Source organism: Phaethon aethereus (assembly GCF_964289735.1).
Source record: "Phaethon aethereus genome assembly, chromosome: 1".
Classification (NCBI taxonomy): Eukaryota; Metazoa; Chordata; class Aves; order Phaethontiformes; family Phaethontidae; genus Phaethon; species Phaethon aethereus.
In genome coordinates this window covers 176443261-176464856 of record NC_138575.1, presented here as the reverse complement: position 1 = coordinate 176464856, position 21596 = coordinate 176443261, and the positions used below count along the sequence as shown (strand labels likewise).

The following is a 21596-nucleotide window of genomic DNA, read 5'->3' as shown; positions in this document are numbered from 1 at the left end:
TGAAAATATAAATTCAAAAAGCTTTGAAAACAGTGAAAGAAAATGTCACATAAAAGATTTAAGGAGATGAGGAAAGTAAACATTTCTAGCTCATTGGAGTCTGAAGATATTAGCTTAGAAACCACAATACCAACCGATGATGTTTCTTCCTCTGAAGAGAGAGAAGGTACTGTTAAAATCACTAAGCAGCTGATTGAACGGAAAGAGTTGCTCCATAATCTTCAGCTGCTTAAAATAGAGTTATCTCAGAAAAACTTGATGATTGACAACTTGAAAGTAGAATATTTGACCAAGGTAAGAAATGTTGCTTCTTTTGTCCTATCATCTTTTCTTGTTTCTCGTGCTTTTAGAGTATGATAGAAGCTTCCATTCTGAAAAGAATTTCTGTGAATTACATACTGGAAGCCTACTTAACTTTTTTTTTTTTTTTAATGAGCAAAGGAGGAAACAAAGGTATGTAAAACTTAGATGATTTGTCCAATGTGTTTTACTTATAAATGGATGAGGAGGATCAAATTAGCTTTTACTTTTCTAAAAACAGAGGGAAAAGACCTGTGTTCTTTCAGAAATCATGAATAATTTTAACACTGACGTAATAGAGCTTTTAACCTGATCTTGAGGAATACTGGAAAGTCATCTGAATGCTATTCAATGATCTGTTAATGAAGATGTGGCTACAATATACCAACATGCTAATAGTAGGAGATTTTGGTGTGTACAGTTTCCACTAAGATACATGAAACTAATTAAGAAAGGTGTAAAAGCTTTGCCATGTTTGTGTGCAGTCCACATGTACAACCTACTATATGCTGAGTCTGGCTTTCACTGGCTTGCTGCTCTGAGTTTGAGCCTAGTTTGAAATCAGCTGAACAAGTAGCTATTTGGCTGAAAAACATGAATTGTAGAACTAAATTTTTTTATTTCTAGCTCATTAGGGCAAAATCCATAGTGTATTTTGTGAAGCGTTAGCATATTTAGAGCTCTTTTTAGACAATTGTTATTGTACTTCCCAGTGTATTGGGCTCTCCACTTTTTTTTCTTTCAAGTTCTTTTTGTCAAATGTGTTTTAAAAATTACCAAGGTAACTTCTTTTCTTCGTTTTATATTTATATTCTATATATTTAGATTGAAGAGCTAGAAGAGAAGCTTAATGATGCAATCCATCAAAAGCAGCTGTTGTCTTTACGACTGGATAGTCAGCTGGCATTACAGCAAGAAGATGCTAGGTATGACGGAAGTAAAACAAAAAACCTTCATCTTTAATTACTTACCAATATGAATTCAAATTAATTCATGGACAATTAATGGAAAGTGATGATTATGAATTACATGAGTAGGATTTCTTTTGCAGATTATATTAGTATTTCCATTCTACAAATGGAATTCATATATTCAGCTTACATATAAGTAAATTTGAAATAAGCTCTCACTTGAAGTTTGTGGTTTTGGTTTTATAGTTACCTGGATTCAAAATTTAACAGGAAATTGGAGTAAGAATGTTCTCAGAACCAGTGAAGAGCAAAAGGAGTAGGTAGAGGGGGCAGATTTGAAGTGAATTTTTAATAACTGCAGCCTGGATGACTTGGGGAATGGTAAGGGGATAATGTCTAGCACTTCCAGTTAGGATTGCTTATTGGTCAGAAATGCCTTCAGTTGATGATGTAGAAACTTACTTTTTTCCTTGCTTTTCTGAAATATTTTCAATTAACCTATAGCTGAAAATAGACTGGATAGCAGTCTTCTCCAAATTACTTTGTCAATTAAATGTTTTAACACCTGTAATAGGACTGTGAAGAAAGAGCATTACTTAATATTCTTATGTTACAGTAGAGGATGCATCAGCATCAACATTCAAAGTCATATTCTGTAGTAAGCCTGGAGCAGATTTAGTGATGTGAAGCCAGACCTGAGATTAGTTACAGCAAAGTCTTTCAACTAAGAGCAGCTGGCTCTCAGGAAAATGTCTCTCATTCTGTATGCTTATTTGCACCAGTGTAGAATATTTTTATGTTGGCCGTACTTGAGTTGTCTGAGGAGTGCTCAACAAAAAAGTACTAATGTGCAAAATGAGCATTAATGCTATTAATGAGCATAAAAAGATTGAAGTACTTTCCTTTCCCCAGTCTTTTCATTATTTTTCTTGTTTGTCTGTTACCTTACTGTTCATCCTGGTTTAAGAGAATTGTATGCTATGTCAGAATATGTCTATGTGTGACTACTTTGCTGACTTGGGATTTTCTTTTGTCTTTTTGAAATAAGTGGGGCAGACATTGCTGTGAAGTACTAGCAAAGCTAGTATTTTTAATATTACTTTTTAAATAATGTAGAGATTATTGCATTTTGAACAATGATGTAATTTGGGTATGTTTTCAAGTTACAGCTAAAACCTCCAAAAGAGTAGGTCAGTCACATTTGATTTAAATAAAATAAACACTTTGAAATATCTCTGTGACATGCAGTTTCTCTTGCCATATAGTACCTTGTCACTGGTGATAATAGTAATAATAGTGTCTTAAGGCTGGAAATAAGGTTGGTTAAGTGTAGTGGTGTTTGTGTTTGTTTTGTTTTTTTTTAAAGGACCCCAACTTTGTATGTTACACTGGGTAGAAAATAGAATTACAGAATCATCAAGGTTGGAAAAGACCTTTAAGATCAAGTCCAACTGTCAACCCAACACCACCATGCCCCCTAAACCATGTCCTGAAGTGCCATGCCTACATGTTTTTTGAACACTTCCAGTGATGGTGACTCCACCACCTCCCCGGGCAGCCTGTTCCTATGTTTGACCACTCTCTCAGTAAAGACGTTTTTCCTAACATCCAGTCTAAACCTTCCCTGGTGCAACTTGAGGCCATTTCCTCTGGTCCTATCACTAGTTACTTGGGAGAAAACACCAACACAGTGAAGGGTTGTGTGTGGAACAGGACATAAGCATGTATATGCCGAAACTTGGCAAGATACAAATTAACATTAATATTGCTTTATTTGGTGATTTACTAGTTCCATAGTTTTTGTGTGGTAATATATTCTTCTTTTTCATGTTTTTAACCTTTTAATTGGTAAATTAAGACTAGTTTATAAATTCAAGTCAGCATATGTGGAGATTGTCACTTATCAGATTCGGATTTGTATTGTCAGTGACTATGAATTTTCTGGCTTTTTATGTATACTGTGTCTGATCTGATTGTGTAACCATGGTGGTCTACACTTTTGTGCTAATATTAATTGCCTAATTTCTCTGTAAACTTTCCCCTCTACAAAATGAGCATAACTCTCTCACTGTCCAGGGTATTGTGAAGGGTTGTTGCTTGTGTAACTCGCTACTTATTGTCTTCTGTTTTCAAATCCATCTTGAAGAAAACATCAGGCTCTAATGAAACAAGAAATGGAAACTATTTTATTGAGACAGAAGCAACTGGAGGAAACAAATCATCAGTTAAGGGAGAGGGCTGGAGATATCCGTCGTAGCTTGCGAGATTTGGAACTAACAGATGATTGCTATGAGAAGCTGAAGTCTCTCCCTGAAGATCAGCTTTCTATCCCTGAATATGTTTCTGTGAGTATTGTGTTTTGTATTGGTTCAAAATATAGCTATATCCTGGGTCTGGCTGGGATGGAGTTCAGTTTCTTCATAGCAGCCTGAATCTTGCTGTGTTTTGGATTTGTGGCTAAAACTGTGTTGGTAACACACCAGTCTTTAGGCTATTGCTGGACAGTGCTTGCACAGTATTCGAGGCTTACACGTTTCCCCACCGTGCCTCCCCCAGTCCCCAGCGAGCAGGCGTGGGGTAGTCATGAGATTGAGAGGGGACACAGCTGGACAGCCGACCCGAATTGGCCAAAGGAATATTCCATGCCATCTAATGTCATCCTTAGCAATATAAATAGGAGGTAGAGGATGAAAGAGGAGGTGGAGGGGGTGGCTTCCAGTTGGGGTGGTTATTGCTCAGACACTGTCTGAGCATTGGTCTGCTTGTGGGAGGTGGTGTGTGGTTGTCTTTGAGTGGCCTTTTTTTTCTTTTTAAATTCACCTCTGTCCTTCACTGATTAAACTGTTGAGAAAACTTGACACCTGACTTTTCTTGCTTTTCTTCTTCCCACTCTCTCCTCCTCCTGCTCCCACTGGAGGCAGCAAGTGAGCGTGCTGACATATAGGTGCTTGGCTGCTGGCCAGGGTCAACCCACCAGAAGCTGTAAATTGCTTTTATTTAGAACTAAAGGGATGTGCATGTAATAGAAGCCAGTCTGTACTCTTGGAGTTCCTACTTTTCCCCAACTAGAAATGAAGGACCTTCAGAAGCAGATGTGCTTCTGGATCAGTTTTTGTTATGACTGGCTTCCAGTAAAGAGGAGAACCTTTTAATCCCAAACTCCAATGGGATTGATAAGAGGCTCATAAGAGATTGATAAGAGATCTCATAAGAGATAAGAGACTTTCTGTCTCTTTAAGACAGAGAGTAGAACTGCTAATGTATTTTAAGAAGGTTAAGCAGATGGGGTGTTACAATTAAATGGTGGGCACACATTGATGATATGAAATCGATTAGGTTGAAAACAGGAATTTGAAACTTGCCTTGCCAGAACCACAAGTTGAGACGGCTCATGCAAATACCTTTTACCTTTCTCCTCACGCTTTCCATCTGTCCCTTGCGTATCTGACTAAACACAGGATATAAAGTGTACCTTAAAGTATACTTTAAGACTAATTTTCTTGATTTAAGAAGTTTGTTAATCATGGCTTATGGGTAGATGGAGTGGCAGGGCGGATACCTTGCTTGCAATAAAAAGACAGTGCTTTCACAGACCGTGGGACATGTCCAGAGCCTCCTGGCACACTTCTGAGAATGAAGAGGATTTAGACATGTGAAAATTCACCAAAGTATTAGCATTGTACTTATCTCTAGAGCTAGTTATTAAGGAAGCTATAAATAACATAATGTCAAAAAGCTTAGTTCATTTGTTGATATATAAATGCTGTGTGAATGACTTCTCTAGCTGGATGAAAGTCATGGTATATGGTGCTCTAGATATGTACAGTGAAGTGAAACGTGTAATTCTCATCTAAAGAATGTTCTTGGGAATATCTTTTCAAAATTTCCAAAACTTGGACTTTTGAAAGTACTAGGAAAATCTTAAGGATCTGATTGATAAACAAGAACACTTAGATTGGGGCCTACTGGGTTATTAGCCCCTAGCTGTCTGTTGTACCCACTGCCCTCTATAGAAGGATTTGAGTGTTTTTTGTTGATTCTTGCACCACCATGGTCACCAAAGCAGATTTTAACACAAACTGAAATCCATGTCAGCCTGCTTGAAATTGGTGTGCAGGAAGCTCCAGGACTTCAGGAGTTGATTGCCAGTGAGTACAAAAGACTGTGTAGCCAGGCAGGACAGACACCAGGAGTTAGTAACCTTGCCAGCTGCTTGAAGCGAAACTGTCACAGCACAATTAGGAATGCTTAGACTGTTTTTATGAGCAGAAGGGGTCTCTAAAAAAAGAGGTGAAGTGGGAGAGGTGAGTAACAGCTACCTTCTACCCCTAATCTACCTTTCTTTTCCTCTTGCATTCAACCAGTAAATGCTACTTTTGTCTGTGACCCAAACTCCATTATTTATGTGTTCAGTGAAGCTCCTTTCCTCTTTACACATATGTCACTTTTTTCTTTTGAAGAAGTCCTTTTCTGGCTAAATGTTCCACCCCCCCTCCCCCCCCCCCCCCCCCCGGAAAAGGCATTCTAAAGATATACTGTACTCAATTTCTTCTGGCAACGGGATCAGTGTGAACCTGAGTGTATCAATTAAGCTCAGTGATTGTTTATCATTACTTTGAGTTACTCAGCTGGTACAGATGCTGGGAGGCTATGGAGCTGTTCTGCATATCCTGTCTCTACATTCATTTGGCTTCTGAGGGCTAGGAAAAGGATGTTGAAGGGAAAAAGTAACAGCAGAAAATGCTTAAATATAGATTTTTTTAATAGAGAGATATTGCAAGTTTAAAATACTAGAATGAAAACAAATGTGAGCTGTTTTTCACTGTTCTTCCACAAAGGGGTGCAATAGTGACATGTTAGAGCAAAGGCTAAGCTAGGGAATGTTTAATGTTAATGATGATGACGACAAATGAAAAATGGTGTTTTAAGCATCTTTCTTTTAAAACTATGCTTTTTTGTTTTGAACTTACATGTAAAAATTTAGTGGTTTTTTAACTTTATAAGTGTGTGTGTTTTTTTTTTTTTTAAGAAACAGTATACACAAAATTTTACAGCACTTCAGGTTGTTGAAGTGGTACTTGGCAGCTGAATCAATTTGTTTCGTAAAGTGAGCTTCTTGTGTATTCTTCTGTAACAGTTTTTCACCAAGTTCTTTAAAAATGGTATCTGCAAATGCTGTTTGATCCAACTTCAATGACAATGTCTTCTAGTTTCATCATTTGTCTCACTACAACACAGTTGTTCCTTGTTTAAGGCAGCAGTTAACTGATGCAAATACTTTCACATAACTTCATTTAACAGAAGCAAACTTTCTTTTCCTCTGCACCCACCCATTTTCAGCTTAACTCTAGTTTTCCATAAGAAGTGGTGGGCATGTGGTAAAAGGTTTTTAAAAGATTGCCTAGTAAGTGGTAACTTTTTCCTTACAGCATATCTATGTCAATTTATAATTTTTAAGATATGCAGTAGTTTCTGAAATCCCATTACAGTACTTTTTGTTTCTGCTGTATTGATTCGGCAAGAGGCAGTGTGTGCTTTGACTGCTGAATTATGTGAATGTTTATTGTCTGTCAAGCAAGCTAAATAACAATAACAGTTGAACTTATGGTACAGCCTTCCCTTCATGTGCTGCATTCATTTTCACTTTCTTCCTACCATGGATTGATCTTTTCTTGGGAAGGCTGTGCAGATATGTTTATCCTTGATACCTGTATCCCATGTCATTTTGGTTTGATACTGGCTAATCTGTTTTCGGGTTGTTGTGATTTGGGAAATACATGTGGCACAAGTTAGGTTTCCTAGGGAAATCACAGCGAAAATACAGGAACTTAAGGGAAAAGCTAGATGTGGTTTAAAAAACCCAACAGTGCTTTAAATGGTTACCAGTTAGTGACCATGAAGGTTATTTTTTAAGAAAGAAAAAAAAATTGTAATAACTTTTTTGGGGAAAGATGATTTGATTGAAATTCAGTCGCTTGGTTTCAGATGTAATCAGACAAGTTCATAAGGAATCCAGATATATGAAAACTGTAGTCAGCGGAAGCTGTAGTTAAGAGACTAAAATTCTACTTACTCGCTGCTTTGCATGCGCATTTCTAAAGTTTATTTTTTTTCCTAAGGAAGTAGTTGAAGCCTGTTGTAGTTTGTAAGGCAGGAAGAACCCACAAAACTAACTTCACTATTTGATTTCAAGCAAACCCATTAGAAGCAATGGGATTTCACAGGTGGACATGAAAAAACTCAAATATTGAACGAATAGAATATTGCAATTAAAAAAGTAGTAACGAAGCAGTAAAAGAAAGCATTAATATGCAGTTAGTTCACTTCCCAAAACAGAAAGACAATTTATAGTTCTAACTATAGCATTTGATAACTGAATTTCTCATTTGGAATTTTCAGAACATGAACAAAAAAATCATCATACCTTATTTTGGGTTTAATTTTGCATCTAAAGGTAAGGAAGAAAAGTGGAGCTCTCTTGTAGAATACAACAAATTCAAACAATTGCAACTTTCAACAAGCACAGTATTTGGAAAAAATTGAAAACAAAACCCCAAAAACCCCACTTTTTAGAAAATTTCACTTCTCTGCCTTACTACTAATTTTACAGTTGTGTTGCATTACTTGCTTTATTGCATAAAGCAAAATACACCTACATTTACATCACAAATTTCCATGGCTTCTTTCCGTGTTGCTAATTATATGGAACATACCTGGAACTTTTCTTTGTCTTCTACTATTTACAGGTAGCAAAACAGACCTGTCTTCCTTCTGCATGGAAGTGTAGTGCAGTTTGCTCTTGAACACTTACCTTTATCTGTGCATTCTTGCTTGTACTTCTTCTTTAACCATATATCAAACAAAGCATTAATGATGAGGTGTATGGAGTAGCTTTTGAATGAAAACAGCGCTTAATTATCTATTCTTTTCATTCCTCAAAACAAGGTATCAGGTTAATCTGGGAGTAATAACTGCTGTGTACGTGTGTGTGGGTGTATATCAAAAAAGCTCTTTCTTCTTTGTTTTGTCCCTTTTTGTTTCTTTTACTACTGACTGTGGTTTTACAACAGTGTTTTCTAGTATTTTTTCTTGTTCAGTAGAAATGTTATGGAAAAGTTTTACGAATCTGAGACTTACTTCTCTGAGACTATGCCTATGACTAGAGTGGCCAAAGAGAGTGTTATAATTTTTTTTAATTTATTTTTAAATCCTTTTACAAGGCTTTTTCAGGGCTTATTTAGCAGACTGGAGTCTTTCAGAGGCTTAGTTGCATGGTGCAGCTGAACCCATATAGGAACAGGCTACTGCTGAAAGTGGGGGGCGGGGGGGGGATGTCACGCTTCTTCCTGGTTATGTGCTGTTCCTGCTTCCTGTGCTTGCTCTTGCAGTTTTCTTGGTGCAGATTCAGCACACTGAACTGGCACAAAACAAAGCTAATCTCTCTCCATTTCTATACACCCCATAAAAATTTATATTGGCTTCGGGTAGGTTAGCGAGTTAAGTTGGTTTGTTGCTAAATAGGCCTTTTTTTTTTCTTTTTACACTGTTAATCAAATAGGTTGTAGAGTTGGCACAAGTAAGAGGGTGGGACCATGTGGTCCATTAGCAGCTGTATTTCTTAATTGGGCAGACTAACTGGAAGCTGCTTTAGTTGAATGGAGCACTGTCTTTGATTTAATATCCCCTGCCCCCAACCAGGTTCCTGATATGCACTAGAAATCATTTGGTGAATTATTGCCATAGAATATTGAGCTGATTTGTGTTTGGGATTGTAGTTTTGTGATTGCAGTTTTGCTAGTTGCGATTGTGAAGGATATATATCTTGTTTTTCTAGATCCGATTCTATGAAGTAGTCCATTCCTTGAAACAAGAGCTAAGTGAGCTACAGATGAAAAAGGAGAGCCTAACAGAAGAACTAAGTGGGTACAAATCCCAGCTTAAGTGTCTGACAGAGGTCTGTCCACCTTAATTATCTCAATAAAGAAACTGTGTAAATATATATATTTTGCAAAAAAATCATTCTCCAAATCATTATTCATGTATAAGATATAAAAGCTTTTTTGCCATATAAAAATTACTGGGGGTTGGAGGGGGCGGGGAGGGAGGCAAAGGGGAAACATGTTATATATGTCCTTGCATAACAGCTAATTTTACGTTATGGATAACCTGCAAGATTTGCTCATGAGACTGTTCAGGATGGACTCTTACAAGCTATGTTATGCTTTCTGAGGGCAAGGTTGAGGCAGGGAAGCTGAGACAGGAGATCCATCCACACTAGTTGAAGACACAATGATGGCTCAATGTATAGTTTTTGAGATGGTGATGTCTTGGTAGTAATTTGCTTCACCTTTTGTTTTCATCATATAAAAGTACATTTTTTAAGAATTATTTGCAGTTCCATCTTCTGTTATGCTTTTCACCTTTTATATTATAATTTTTATATTTATATCTATACTAAAGAAAAAGATAATTTGATTTCAGGTAAGGTATAAATGCCAGAAGCAGAGAAACAAATTTGCTAAACAAATTTAATTTTTATTTTCAAAGAGTGAAAGGAGTTGAAACAGTATAAGGAGAATGTTTTTTTTAAGGTATTTATGAATATTTATAGTATTCTTAGTATATATACAACTAGGATGATTTGTCTTTTAGCTTAGTTCTGCATAAATCTGGAGCTGCATTAAGACAGTTTCAGCTACCCAGAGTACATTTAGCCAAGTCATGGCTAGCAGGGACTTAAATGCCACTGTCATTTTACTACTTCTGAAATTATTCTTTAGTTACCACCTTTTTTTTTTTTCCCTCAAAATTTGCTTATGGAATAATCAGATGTAAAGAGATCTTAATTATACAGGATTATCTTGTGAAATTCGTATTATTTTCGTTTTTCTTTTATTGACTACTTTTTCTAATTAGATCAAAAAGTTGTGCATCTTTGTGTCATCATCTCTGGTCATAACTGAAGTTAAATTAATCCTGTTAGCTTTGATTTACATGGACATTTTCCTTTATTGTACATTTAATGTGCTCTGATTTAATAAAATTCAACCGGGGGATTTTAGCCTTCTGAGATTTGACTGACATCTGTGTTAATTTTTGCTGCAGCAGTTTAATGGGGTAGATAACGGTAATTAAAGTTGTGCTGGAAACAATTTTTTGGGTACATTGACCTGTCTTTAATATAGAAACGTCTGTTTTTCTTCTTTTTTTTTTTTTTTACCACATGGTGGCAATATCCACCTTTCCCACTGATTTATTTTTCAAAGTTTGAAGTTTACTGTGCTTTTCTTTTGATGCTCAGAGAAAGCACTAGAATGTTGCTTGTGTTGAACTGAGGTAGTTCTTTGAATGCTTATACCCTGTTTGCATAATCATGCTTAAAATGAGAGACAGTTAGTGAAAATGAATACCTCGTTTAAAAGAAAATAAAATCAGGGAAGGGATCCAGATGTTGAAATGTCACAAGAAGAAAAGGCTTAAAGTTGTTAATAAAAAATATTCCTTAGGATTCTCAGGTTTCATATAAGATCACATACTACAGTTCTTCCATATGTACAAAAAGAACCCAAACCCAAGTCTTCACCCTTATCTGTTATGCATAGAGATGACCTGTTTCGGATTTTTAGTGAAACATGACCTGATATGAGGTATCTTATGGATGGAGAGACTTAAGAGTCTCTGTATTTTGCTTCTGGCAAGTTCAGATTTGACCTGTTGTTAATGAGTGTCACTGTAACAAGGTACCTCAGGCTGCTTCTGATAATAAGGTAAGAGGAGCGTCATCAATACGTGAGGGTACTTTAGCATCTCTAATGTATGTAGTACACTAAAGCTAACATACCTCAGCATCTTTTGCAGCTTACAGAGAAGTGATTTCAAGGTGTACTGTTGGGGTAACTTACTTATTTGAACTCCTCCAATAAGGTCAAGCTTTGTTGCAAGAAAACTTACCAGTAGGAAATAAAGCATGGTTTCCTTCAGAGTCTTACTTAAGCCCTTATACTCTTCTTTCACTGTTTTTGTAGTATTTGAATCATTCTTTATTTCCAGCTACATGAAACATAGTTGCTCAAGTTCCCTGCTTGTTACTTAATAACCTACACTCTTCAAATCCTTGCTCTTGTTTCCCATCCAATACTCCTTAAATTTTAAGTTTTCTCCAACACTTGCAATATTTCTGTTCTCTACATAGTTCATCAAAAAAGTGTCTCTTCTGGGTTCTATAAGAAACTACTAATACAGACTTTTGAAATACAGTCATCACTGAAGACAATCTTTCTTTTATTTTTTTTTTCCTTCTCTAAGAATAAACCACTTCCTACAATAAGCGTTCCTTTTTTTCTACTATTGCAAATAATTAAGGCTCTTCCTAATGAGTTTCAACATGGTGTTTTTTTCTCTTTATGGAACATGGAAATGAACTAAAATATATACTTATCCCAGATCTTTCTCTTAACTACTGATGGCTTGGGGGAGGAGGATTTTGCCGGCTTTTCTTGTTGTTCATGGCTAACAGACTAGATTTGAGTAACTTTATACCTGTAGCTCTTCACCCAGGAAAAAAAAGTAATGAGAAATAAGAGAGAACTATGTATAGACTCATAGGAAAGTCTATCTAGCCAACAAACAATTGAAAAAGTTTGAAGGAAAATCCAAGCTTCTCTAATGTGTTAAGCCAGGTCTAGGAAAATTTAAATATTAAATAAAATGAATTCATCACTCAAGACAACCATTGCCTAACATCAGCTGTGTTATTTTGTTACAGGATGGCTGTAGTGAGTACAGTGGCCTGGTCTTGTGGCCCTGTCAGCCAACTGAGTTTATAAGCGTCCAGCTGTACCAGCTAGGAAGCTTGATTCTGTAAAAATTGACTTGTCAGTGTAGCCTTGTAGAAACTGGTTCTCTAAGACTTGACAAATCCACATGTTCTTTATCTCTAGGCAATTCATTAATTCATTTATATTAGAAAAACTTAATTCTGGCTTCAGAGCACAAGACATCTTTCAAACGTTTGTCACCTGTATTTGTACTCTAGGTGTATGAAAATACATTTTATTTGTTCAGACGGTTCTAAGCATGTATCAGCCTCTGTTAGCACTCTAATTCTTAATTTGCTGAGGAGTATGACCGCTAAAACTCTACAACTTTCTAACAAAGTTCTCTTGTTGATTGTCTGTTGCTGCTCTGAGTTAGCACTTAATCAAAGCCTGCTGAATCTGTAAGGCAGACCCACTAGGCTAGGGAGCTGCTTCTGACAACTGGTAGCAAAGAACAGTGCATGAAGACTCATGTCTAGGACTGGAATGTAATCTGATAAACACAGCTAGTGTCAAAATATCTTTGTCACAGACAAAGATCTTTCTGTTTTTAAAGTGGTCAATATAAATGATTCTGCAGTACTACCACTAAGATAATGGGTCTCTGTACACAATTGTTGCATCTGTGGTTTAGAACAGTGCGGTTCCTCTGATTCTAGGTGCAGCAGCCACAGACTGGGGGCAGGCAGTGGAACTGATAAAAGCGATATTCTTGTATTTCAGTGCTAACTGATCTGTTACTAAATGTATAGTACAGGCTCATTTCAGTCCTTCTTTTACAGTGCTCAGTACTTCAAGTACAAATAATGCTGGCACCACCACCTTTGGAGGTACAGATATAGAAGAAAGTCTAGCTGTAGTGTTGAATTACCAGGAGCTTCCCAGAAACAAAACCAGCTTCTGATGTGTGTGTTCCCTCGCTTAACATCAGTGCACTATTTTCAGAGTTGTTTGCTTCCAAAGTGGTTAGAACCTTCCCTCAAACAGATGTAATTTACTACTCGCGTGTTTCTCTCAGGGCTGGGAGAGAGTCTGAGAAAGAAATTCTGCTTTTCTTTGTAGCTCTAGAAGATTAAGTATTGCTTTCTTCTGGCTATGAGTTTCTTGGCAATGTTTTCATGGAAGTTGGTCTTGATGCAGTTTTGTCAGGGCTTCCTTTCTTTAGTTTTTTTTTTCTGTAAAGTTGCCTTTAGAACTTGCCATCAAATTTATAGTATGACGGTTGTCTAAAAGCTATGGTTAGCCTAAAGACAAAGCTGGATGTATGTAGGACAAAGATCTCTTCTAAGACCTTGTCTCTGAATCGGGATTAGTAGCTGTCAGGTTTTGCTAAACAAACCTAACAATTTTCTCTGTGATAATGTTTAACAGCTGGAGGAATAACGTTTCTCTAGTCTTCAAAGAAAGAACTAAGCTATTGCACTCAAATGATCAGTAGGCACTAGAGGTATCTGAATGTTGTAAAATTGAGGCTACTGTTGTTACTGCAGGAGGACTGCCTTTCCTAAGATTTCTTCTGAAGTTTGCACATCTGCAATTAAAGCCTGCACCCTAGAACCCTTCCCCAGTACCCTGACATCAGTTCTTTCAAGCAGTGCTTTGATTACTTTGTCTTCATATCTGTCTCTAGAAAGGACAGATGAGGCCTCAGTCTTAGGTGAGATATGTGCTTTCTTTCCTTCATTATTATTTATCCAGTTCAGGAACAAAGCTGCAGAAAGAAATATTCTACCAATAACTATGATCTTGGGGCAGCTGTTTAACATTTCCAAGACTCAAGGAAACTTACATATCTATGAAAGTTCTCTTTTTAATCCAATGTCTTTCTACCTTTCTTGATATATAGCTATGGCTCATATAGACTGCTAGTCGTTGTTCAGGAGGACCAAATGGCTTAATTCTAGTGTCTAATGCAATGATATCAAGGATCCTTTTCACCTGAGAATATTTCACTGAAGATTCTCATCAGCTCAGATCCAGAGAGGAAGAGCTTTTCATTCCCTGACTTTCTTTTGCAATAGAGGCACTTACACCAAAGCTTTTTTCTTACCTTTCCTGAAGAGCTTCCCTGTTTTGGAAGTAGCTCAACATTTTTGTTTGTAATTTTTAGTGGCAGATATTGTCCCATCTACAATCCTTGGCAGATTACCAATGTCATATTGCCATACTAGAAGAGATGTCTTATTCATCCAGTTATGTATAACTTTTTCCTGACATTTGGGCAGTTGTATGCAAATAAATAATGTATTGACCAATAATTTTTGAATGCATACTATGTAAACAGATTGAAGCAAAATGTCATCTTTACTAAAGTAGCAGCACCTTATCCAAATAACTTGAAGGAATTGGTTTTCACATCACAATAGATTACTAGCTTCACATTTACCTAGGGTCTTAGGTACCTTATGATATGAACAGAAAGTTTTGGCTTGTGTAAATGATCCTTCAAAGATGAAGTTCTTTGAAATAAGCTTTTTAAAAGCAGGATCACTTTCTTCCACAGGCTTATCTGCAAACGGTGTGAAGAAGTCGTGCTACTTCTGCTTGATTGGCTGATGAATCTTTTCCTTCCATTTCTGTTGTTTATCTTCTTATCCCCGAAGGCTTTTTGAAAGATCAACTAATCCTTACCATGTATTACGTGTCACTAACTTTGTTCAAAAAGTATGTCACCCAGCTTTTGTACCTGAAATTTAGATAGGTGTTCATTTCAGTGACTGCTATAAGCTGCTATTCATTCCAGATGGAGGATAACAATGAAGTTTAATGTCATAAAACTGAGGTCTGTGATTAGATCTATAGTTTCTCTACCAGTTTGAGTTTTAAATGGTGCAGATCAGGCAGGTTCAGAATCTTCTTGATTGAAACATCCATCTGTTGACAGTGTTTGTAAACCAAATGGAAGCAATTCTTAGTATAGGCGCTGCTTTACATGCTATGTAGAAACCACCTGTACTGGTTAATACTAGGTCTCTTGGACAGCTCTGTTAACAATTTCTTTAGGCCATGTTTGCCTACCTATCTCACATAGGACAGGTTTGTTTGTTTTAACCACCTCATCTGTCTGAGTTGCTACTCTCTGCATTAGCAAAAATTAGTAAAAAGCTGAAGAAAAGCCATGCATTGTTGACAGGATCATTGCAGTCGTGTTCCATGTGAGGAAGTACTGTTTGTCCTTTAAATTTTTAAGGTTTGTGGACTTGCTTAAGTTATTTTTATTTATTGGTATTATTTCCAGGACCTCATTTCTATCCTTGAAAGTGCTCTGTGTCTTGATGCTTTTAAAAGCCCCCTTTTTGCTTCAACAGGACAAAGCTGTTCATCAAGACTTCCAAGCTATCTCTTGAAGATAAATTGAAAGATAAAGCTGTTCCACTGCAGAGATCTTAAAATCAGTTCAGGGTATATGGACATTATTACAAACTAAATTAACTTCATCACATGCAAAGGAAAGGTTATTCTTCCTAAGCACAGGCAGGTTGATTGTATGTCTTTAAGATATATTGCTATAGAAGTCCAGAAGCTTGTGTATCTGCTACCTGGAGATATGCATACCGTATAGGGGGATTTGTGTGTTAGCCTATAGACTGTTTATTAGCTTGCCTTGCCCCAGTTTTTCTGTGATTAAAATACAACTTTGACACCTAAAAGATTAGGTAGTTGGAAAACAGTGGCCTATGCAGTAGAATTAGTATTTCTTCAAGAATTATAGTAAATGTTTAAAAAACAAACAAAACTAAACCCCTTTAATTACTTGTTCAACAGTTTGATACTTTAAGTATGTCTTAGTATCACTTTTCAAAAGAAGAATTTAACTTTCCTCCTCTTCCCTGGAGTTAACATATTGTTACATGACATTAACAACTGATTTGTTAAAATTCAAAACCTAGTTTAGGTCTCAGGTGTTAGAAGGAACTAATCTTATAGATATTTAACTGTTCTGTTAGTTGGTGCTTTAGAGCTGTTTATGACAAATTTGTCCAAAGGTTAACCAATTTAATTTTATACTTTTGGTAGTTGTCTTCTGGCTGCTAAATGTGTAGTACTGTAGGAGCTTCGATAGCCCACTCTGTGAAGGGCGTATGAGTTCCAGCATGGTATTAGCAGCAGAATGGCACAGAATATCCACAGAGGAATTGTATTCAAACTTAATCTTTCAATTTGCACTTAAAAGTTAAGTGCCCTTACCACCATTTCCTATTGCAGGATGAGTCATGTTTACACTGTATAACAGGGTACTTGCACCTGTATGTTACATATTTGAAACTCTAGCTAACTTGTAGACAGCACCTTTAAAAACATCTGACAGAGGCCTTACCATTATGATAATGCCATCTTTATAAATGATGACATGTTAATTGGTTTAAGAAAGTGTTCTATAGTGTTAATTTGTTTAATGTATATCCATTAATCAGGGTAAACATAAAAATAAGCTGTATATACCAATATGTTAGGATGAATAACAATCGTATGTTTAGGTGATGGGCTCCTAATGATATGCCATCACGAAAATTTTCTTCGTGTTGGGATTTTGTGACCGTGAGTTGAGTATCAGTATTGCTGGTTACTTTGTGATGTATGCTAAATATCCGAAGGATGAGAAAAATGAAAATAATACCATTGGAATGTTCATAAGTGGTCTTCACAAAACTTAGTTGGTGGTTGATTTGAGTAAATAGTGTAGCTGTGATCTTTTCAAAATGTCTTACCTTCTAGAACTATGAAGAAGAGAGGAGGAATCGGTCAGAACTTGAGGTTAGATGCCAGCGTTTGACACTGGAACTGGCTGATACCAAGCAGATGATTCAGCGAGCTGATTACAGACAAGAGAACTATGATAAAGTGAAATGGTAGGTATCTCTATAGTCCTACTGACATACAAATGTTAATAGGTAAACTTCAATCTTGATTGACTAGAGGTTTTCATTTCATTATTGTTAGCTTAGCACATCACAGATACTTTTCCTTACCTCAATCTACTAGTGGTTCAATTATGTCCTGTAGTATACTGTAGGCATAAGATGAACAACATTTTGAAAGCCAATGCATCAAATTATCTTCCTAAAAGTTTATATTTAGGGATTTACTGTGTTTTCAGAAGAGCCTACCAGTCTCATTGCAACTAAGGAAGTGGGAGCCGTTGATGCCAACCATCTTAGAACAAGTACTGGTTTTTCCTTAGTTTAAAAGGCCCTGTACTCTACGGTGTGATGTGTACACAGTGAATTAAGAGGGTAGGACCTTGGGAATTAATATTTAACAACTTAAGATATCCTTGTAACCATGAATTTGAAAGGGCTTTTATAGAACTCTTTGTCAGAGAATCATAGGATTACCTTAGTGAATTGGTTTAACTGCAGGAAGTTCCAGTGTCTCTTTTCATTTTTTTAAATACAGATTTTGGAGTTCTACCCTATGGTTTGAATGCCCATCTCATAAACAACAATTGTAAAATAGTGAAAATGGACCTCTTAGAAGTACAGTCATAGGCATATACTTCACAGTTCAGTTCCCAAGTGGCTTTTTTAATGTGCTTGCAAGAAATCTGGCCTTTGTCACATTTGTTGGGGAATGGATTAAAAGGTGGGGATTATGAATAGAAAACACCCTGTCAGGTCCTTAGTTGTTCAGACTGAATGAACTCAGGCACAGTCACTGACACAAATGACTTTGCCACTAAGTCATTTGAAGGAGAGTCTGTCTTCTGAGTTCACAGCTATATGCACTAAAACAACCCTGGAATCTACCTGGAAGCTTGTTGCAAATTGGGTGGATTGGTGCTATTGTTTGCTTCCCACGCGAAACTGCATCTTAATAAGTGGATTGTAATAACTTTCATGTGAATGGCCCCGGTGTTTAACAGTGTACATTTTAAATAGTCTTGAGTTGAAGAAGGCATGAATGAATGTGCTGAATCCATATTTGAGTGGGTTTTATTCATCAGGTAGGCACAGATGAAGGGGAAGGGAAAGCACTGTTTGTGTGACTGCATGAGCATTGCAGAAGTTAATCACTTTGAGGCTCGTTTCTGCCTTTAAAAATGTAATGTCAAATCTTCTAGTTCTGGTGTACTACAGGTTATCTCAGTTTTAAAGGTATGCTGTGCTTAACATAAAACTGGTTAGCTTTTTTCCAAACTGCAAGCTCATTCATTTTGCTGTTCTGACAGGATCACATCAAGTGGGGAGACACAGAGCTGCTTCTTTGTGCTTATGGAAAGCTCTCTTATTCAGGATGCCAGTATAATCTTTGCAGCTGTGTCACGTATATTTTAAACATGAGAAGAGTAGTACAACACCCTCTGGTATCAAGGGACTGTATCCAAGGGAGAGTAGCAACTGAGAACAAGTATACATTGCTTTCTGTTTGATTAGGATGATGGGAATGAAGTTGCCTTAGTTGTTCATCCAGCTTCAATGTCTGCAAAAGATTCAAGAGAATGTCATAGGAAATAGCATCAAAAGCTTGATAAAGCTAAAAGGATCTACAAGTGTACTTTACAGCTCATTGCTAAGAGGAGAAATTTATATCCCAAAGTTACACTAAAGAAGAATAAGCAGAAGAGGATGAATAATTTAGGATAGGAATTCAGCATTATTGTATTATAATTTAGGACTATTTTTTAAATACTTAGAAACAAAGAAAATTCTTCCATATAATAAGATACTGTTGCAGGTATTAATAACTAAAAAAGATAAGATAATCGCTAATTGCCCTATGAGTGTCTGGTTGGAAGAAGTCAGTGTCATGAACTGAAAGAAGGCTGAGAAATTACAAATGCACAGGAATCTTGTTCATTACTATTATGCATCTAATAGTTTCACTTTATTTTAACAGTGAACGTGATATATTTGAACATGAATTGTCAGAACTCAGAAGAAAATATGAAATATTAGAGGTGTCACACAAAGCGCAAGCTGAAGAAAGAAATGACTTATCAAAAGAGGTAAAGAAAAAATTTTATTTCAGTAATTTTCTATTTCTTCACCTAAGGAATTCGATTCTTTGTCTAATCAAGTCTGTCAGTATCACCTGTAGGATCATAATTTAGATTAGAATGGTGCTCAGGAGACCAGCTGTTCCAACCCTCCCATGCAGTGCAGAGCCAACTTAGGTCAGGTTGCTTAGGGCTTTGTCAAATATTGAATATCTCCAAGGATGGAGATTCCACAGCCTTTCTGGACAATCTGTTCCAGTGTTTATCCACGCTCTTTGTGAAAAAGGTTTTGTAAAAATCTAATCAGAGTTGTTGCAGCTTTTTTTTCCTGCTGCCTCTTGTCCTGTCCCTGTGTACTTCCAAGAGTCTGGTTCTTTCTATGCATTCCAGTTGGACAGTTGAAGTTAACAATAACACTTTGCCCATGCAGATTTCTCTTCTGAAGGCTGAAAAAAACCCCACCATTTCTTTCAACACCTCGTACACCACATGCTGCAGTCCATGACCATCTTGGTAGAGCTCTTCTGGTCTTGCGCCAGTATGTTAATGTATGTCTTTATGGGGAACTCAGAATGGGACATGGCACACCAAATCATAGAATCATTTAGGTTGGAAAAGACCTTTAAGATCATAAAGTCCAACAGTTAACCTAGCACTGCCAAGTCCATAGATTTTTTTTAAGACTTGCTTTTAAATGGGGTTTTAAAAAATCATGTAGGTCTGAACAGCCTTTCTCTAGAAAGTGCTTGCAAACACTGACTCTTGTAGCTAGGTTTCTATTTCCAGAAAACCGCTGTGAAATCCTTCTCTGTCATAATGATGTAGGGGCACTTTTACAGAGCTGCCTCCATTTGAGGAACCTAGAAAGAGACATAATGTAGCTTGCCTCTACCACAGTTTGGGATACTGTGCAAGCCTGCTTTACTGTCCTCTGGGATATCAGAGGTGTCTGTCTCTTGCACTTTGATAGCAGCTAAAGAGAAATTCTGTGAATCTTACTTTGCCTTTTGTGGTCTGTTGACCCTGGCTGGATGCCAGGTGCCCCCCAAAGCCGCTCTGTCACTCCCCATCCTCAGCTGGACAGGGGAAAAATGAAACGAAAGGCTTGTGGGTCAAGATAAGGACAGGGAGAGATCACTCACCACTTACTGTCACAGGCGAAACAGACTGAACTTGGGGAAATCAGTTTAATTTATTACCAATCAAATCAGAGTAAGATAATGAGAAATAAAACCAAACCTTAAAAACACCTTCCCCACGCTTCTCTCTCCTGGGCTACTTCCTCCCCCTGAGCAGCACAGGGGGATTGGGGAATGGGGGTTGTGGTCAGTTCATCACACGTTGTCTCTGCCGCTCCTTTGTCTTCGGGGGGAGGACTCCTCATACTCTTCCCCTGCTCCAGCGTGGGGTCCCTCCCATGGGAGATAGTCCTCCATGGACTTCTCCAACGTGAGTCCTTCCCACAGGCTGCAGGTCTTCACAAACTGCTCCAGCCTGGGCCCCTTCCATGGAGTGCAGTCTTTCAGGAACAGACTGCTCCAGCATGGGTCCCCTGTGGGGTCACAAGTCCTGCCAGCAAACCTGCTCCAGCATGGGCTTCTGTCTCTGTGGGGTCACAGATCCTACCAGGACCCCACTCCAGCGCAAGCTTCCCACGGGGTCACAGCCTTATCTGGGCATCCACCTGCTCCAGCATGGGGGCTGCAGGTGGATATCTGCTCCACTGTGGACCTCCATAGACTGCAAGGTGACAGCCTACCTCACCATGGTCTTCACCACAGGCTGCAGGGTAATATCTGCTCTGGTGCCTGGAGCACCTCCTCCCCCTCCTTGGTGTCTGCAGACTTTTTTGTCTCACATACTCTCGCTTCTCTTTCCCACTGCAGTTGCTCCCTGCCGCTGTTTTTTCTTCCTTAAATATGTTTTCCCAGAGGTGCTGTTACCATCACTGACTGGCTCGGCCTTGGCCAGCAGCAGGCCCATCTTGTAGCCAGCTGGCATTGGCTCTGTCAGACACAGGGGAAGCATCTAGCAGCTTCTCACAGAAGCCACCCTTGCTGCCCTCCCCACTAACAAAACTTTGCTATGCAAACCCAATGCGGTCTACCACTAAACCATGTCCTTAAGCAGCACCTCTATAAGTCTCTTAAATACTTCCACGGAGTGAGACTGAATACAGTCTCACAAGTACTGAACACAGGATAATAGTAACTTTCTTCAACCTTGTTAGCATTGTTGCTAATACAGCCTAGTAGACATTTGGCCTTCTTTGTTGTCAGGGCACACTTCTGGCTCATGTTTTGTTTGCTCAACTGATATTTGCTTACCCAATTTTCATTGCCAATTTTCCTGTAGAGATGTTATGAAAAGTCATTATTGAAAGCCATGCGAAGGTCGAAGTAACTGACGTGGACAGCTGTCCCCTCATCCCTCATTAGATTTACCAACCTACAGGTCCCTGGGTCCTCCTTCTTGTAGATGGATTCTGGTCATCAGAAGCCTTGCTCACTTGCTATGATCTTTCAAACAACTGGCCAACCTCACATCAACATTGGCTATCTCCCTCAACATTGATCAAGTGCTTTCTGTTTTTCCCTAGGCGTTATGTACATGCCATTTTCCTAGGTCTCT

At 37.8% G+C, this 21596-nt stretch overlaps 1 protein-coding gene across 1 annotated transcript in view; it reads left to right on the top strand.

Moving 5' to 3' along the window:
* The window catches only part of PIBF1 (progesterone immunomodulatory binding factor 1), a gene marked incomplete at its 3' end in the record, with an annotated part of 135300 nt that continues 113704 nt past the window's right edge, over window positions 1-21596 (top strand). The window contains exons 1-6 of the mRNA XM_081997503.1: window positions 1-294; window positions 1126-1226; window positions 3358-3556; window positions 9046-9165; window positions 16745-16878; window positions 18866-18974. Of these exons, the coding sequence (XP_081853629.1) occupies window positions 43-294; window positions 1126-1226; window positions 3358-3556; window positions 9046-9165; window positions 16745-16878; window positions 18866-18974 (915 nt within the window). The 5' untranslated portion in view covers window positions 1-42. The remainder of the gene's footprint in view (window positions 295-1125; window positions 1227-3357; window positions 3557-9045; window positions 9166-16744; window positions 16879-18865; window positions 18975-21596) is intronic.